The sequence below is a fragment of the Gracilinanus agilis genome, chromosome 3 (genome assembly GCF_016433145.1).
Source record: "Gracilinanus agilis isolate LMUSP501 chromosome 3, AgileGrace, whole genome shotgun sequence".
Lineage (NCBI taxonomy): Eukaryota > Metazoa > Chordata > Mammalia > Didelphimorphia > Didelphidae > Gracilinanus > Gracilinanus agilis.
In genome coordinates this window covers 93,902,291-93,905,633 of record NC_058132.1, presented here as the reverse complement: position 1 = coordinate 93,905,633, position 3,343 = coordinate 93,902,291, and the positions used below count along the sequence as shown (strand labels likewise).

Sequence of the window (3,343 nt, the reverse complement as noted above, 5' to 3'; positions counted from 1 at the left end):
GGAAGGAATCTTAGAGATCCTGTCATCACCATAATGATAGTTAGCATTTAAATAGTAGCATTTACTATGTGCCAGGCACTTGTGCTAAATGCTTTATAACAACTATCCCATTTGGTCCTCATAATAAGCCCATTCTCCTCCTTTTGGATCTGGGGAAGTAAAGGCCCAGTGAAGTGGGCAGCCTTACTCAAGGTCATTCAGTTAGAAGGAATCAGAAGCAGGACTCACACCCAGGTCTGTCCTAAGAGTTCCCATCCAAGATTCTTAGTTCTCTGCTTTACCCCAGTCTCCCACCCTGTGTAAGTGCTCAATAAATATGTGATGAGTATGGATTATCTGAGGCTCGGCTAGGCATCCAGCCTTCAGAGCCCAGAATGGTTCTTCTTGTTCCATGTGCTACATAAACAACCATTGTGGCAGGCAGCAGGATGCCCAAAGAGCCAGGTCAGCACTTATCTTCCCCTTGCCATTAACCCATCCCTTCAGGGAAACTGAGGCCCAGAAAAGAATTGTCCAAGGCCATGCATAGGAAGTAAGGAGCAGAACTGGTTTTTAAGCCTGAGACCTCTGACTCCCAGGCTAGTGCTCCTCACTGCTTTACCCCCAGATTCCACAGGCCACTAGGATCCTCAGTGGTCTCCGGGCACAGCTCTGCCCCTCTTCCAGGAAGGGGGTTACAGTTGTCTTAGCATTCACTGCTGTCCCTGGGGCAACCCTGGTGGGCAACCTAGAGCTGATGCTCATCTGAGCCCTCTGGGGCTTATGGCCCCTCCGCTGTCCTTTTGTGCTCAGTGTCCCCTTTGCCACTTAGCAGTTAGCTTGGACAAGATCTGTTGGGGGCTCTGGCGGAATTTCTTCTGCGTGAAGTAGAAGAGGATGGGGTCGAGGACGCTATTGGCACTGGCAAAGGGCCTCGTGGCCTTGTAGGCAGCGGCGAAGGTCTGCAGGACTGGGCAGGAAACTCCAGGCATTGATCGGACAGCCAGATAGGCAGTCTTAGTCACATGGAATGGTAGGAAGCTGATGGCAAAGGCTGCCAACACCACCACGACCATGCGAGCTGCTTTGCCCCGCTTCTCTGCCACCGCCGGCCCCTCGGGGCCACCCTGCTGGCAGAGGCGCCGCACGAGGCGGGCGTAGCAAGCCAGCACTGCGCTGAAGGGCAGCACGAAGCCGGTGAAAGTGAGGGCCATGCCATAGGGCAGGTAGCTGGCAGACAGGCTCGGGGGGCTCAAGTCATAGCAGACGGTGCGGTTCCGTTGTATCCCTGTCTGGGCAAAGGCGATGGTGGGCAAGCACTGGGCAGAGACAGCCAGCCACACGGCCCCACACACCAGCCAGGCGGAGCCTCGGCCCCATCGTTTGTGCCAGCTGGACAGGGGGTGGCATATGCCCAGGTAACGCTGGAAGCTGATGCAAGCCAGGAAGAGGATGCTGCCGTGCAGGTTGGTGTAGAACTGGAAGCGCACCAGGCGGCACGAGATGTCCCCAAAAGGCCAGTGGTCACCCTGGGCGTAGTTGTAGATGAGCAGAGGAAGGGAGCAGGTGTAGAGGAGGTCGGCCAAGGCCAGGTTCAGCATGTAGATAGCCGTGCGGGTCAGGCTCTTTCGGGACAGCCAGATCTGCACGATGACGAAGGAGTTCAGGGGCAGCCCCAGAATGAGCACCACCGAATACACCAGGGGCAGAAGCACGTGCTTGAAATTCTCGTGGAAGACACAAGAAGGCAGGGACGCCGCCGAGCCTAATGTGGTCTCGTTTTCTGGCTCCATGTCCCGGGGAGGCCTGATGTGGGCCTGAAGGAACAGGCAGGGCCAAGGTCTTCCTGTACCTGGAGAAACAAAACAGCACTAAGTTGGGACAGAGTGAAGGAAAGCAATGATTAGGGTAGCCCAGCTCTTCAGATGGAGAGACTCGGGTTCTAGTACAGCCCTCTCATTGCCTTGTTGCATGGCCTTGAGCTATTCTCTTCATCATCTTGTTAATAAACATTTATAAAGTGCCTACTATGTGCCAGGCACTGTGCTAAATGCTGGGCACATAAAGGAAAACTCTAAAGGGACTCACAGTCCAATAGAGAAGACAGCAGGCAAATAAAAAAGATACATATTGGGTAAATTGGAGGGAAAGAAAAGACCAGAATGAACAGGGTTTGGGAAAAGCTTGCTGGTATTTTAGCTGAGACATGGAAGAAGCCAGGAGGAGCCAGGGAGAGCATTTCAGGCATGGAGGACAGCTGGAAAAAATGAACAGAGTCAGGGGCAGCTGGATGACTTAGTGGATAGAAAACCAGGCCCAGAGATTGGAGGTCCTAGGTTCCTAGGTGACCTAGAGCAAGGTACTTAACTCCCATTGCCTAGTCCTTGTTGTTCTTTTGTCTTAGAATGGTACTAGGACAAAAAGTAAGGGTTTCAAAACAAATGAAAGAAAGAAAGGAGGGAGGATGGGAGGAAGGAAGTAAGAAAGAAAGAAAGAAAGAAAGAAAGAAAGAAAGAAAGAAAGGAAGGAAGGAAGGAAGGAAGGAAGGAAGGAAGGAAGGAAGGAAGGAAGAAAGAAAAGAAGGAAAGAAGAAAGGAAGAAAGAAAGAAAGAAAAGAGGAAGCAACCAAGGAAGCAAGCTGGGTTTTGAAAAGGTGGAGAACTACAGGTATAGCATGTCACCTTTATGGTTAGACCAAGCAGACATGTTGGCTGGTTTTGTTTAATTCTATTTTTCTCTTTTTTGGCCTTATTATAAGAGTTAGCTCCCTGGGCAGGGGAGGAAAGGGGCTCAACTGGGGAATGAAGGCCTGTCCATAAAAATGAGATTAACTTCCTCACCCACCTCACAGCTTGCTAGAAGGAAGGGAAGGAAGAACTGTTTATATAGAACCAACTCTTGCACCAGGCACTGTGCTCAGAGTTTTTTATGAGTATTATCTCAAAGGAAATGGGTCATGACTTATCTTCATTTGGGATCAGAGGGGAACAGGCACTTGAGGAAGGGGACTTCATGGGGGAATGGCTGAGCAGTAGAGGAGATGTTCATGCTGTGGAGTTTTGATTTCTCCCTTCTTCAGAGGACCTATAACCTTGGGTATTATTTGGAAATCTGTCTATTCTCTTTTCTCTTGGGAATAAATCCCTGGAAAGGCACCTCTTGGGTTCTGGAAGTTAGGGAGAAAGACTAGAAGGAGGAGCTGGTATCACTTCCATTGGCTGTAGAAGGAAAAGAGGTGAATGAGGGATGTAGGTGTTGTTAGAAGATCTCTGGGCCAAGAGAATCAGGTGGCTTTAGGTTCCACAAATGCCCTAGGGCTGTGTTAGTAAACCTATGGCCTGCCTGAGGGGGCTGCTCTCCTACA

The 3,343-nt window shown here is 50.6% G+C and overlaps 1 protein-coding gene across 1 annotated transcript; it reads right to left on the bottom strand.

The window, feature by feature from the left end:
- Positions 1 to 788: 788 nt before the first annotated feature.
- Positions 789 to 1,831, bottom strand: P2RY6 (pyrimidinergic receptor P2Y6). Its single transcript, XM_044668115.1, has one exon. It carries the CDS (start codon positions 1,770 to 1,772, stop codon positions 789 to 791), a length of 984 nt encoding a protein of 327 aa, XP_044524050.1. The 5' UTR covers positions 1,773 to 1,831.
- Positions 1,832 to 3,343: the final 1,512 nt, after the last annotated feature.

Excerpts from the sequence above, each read along its gene's own strand:
- P2RY6 (XM_044668115.1), bottom strand. The coding sequence starts at position 1,772 with ATGGAGCCAGAAAACGAGACCACATTAGGCTCGGCGGCGTCCCTGCCT.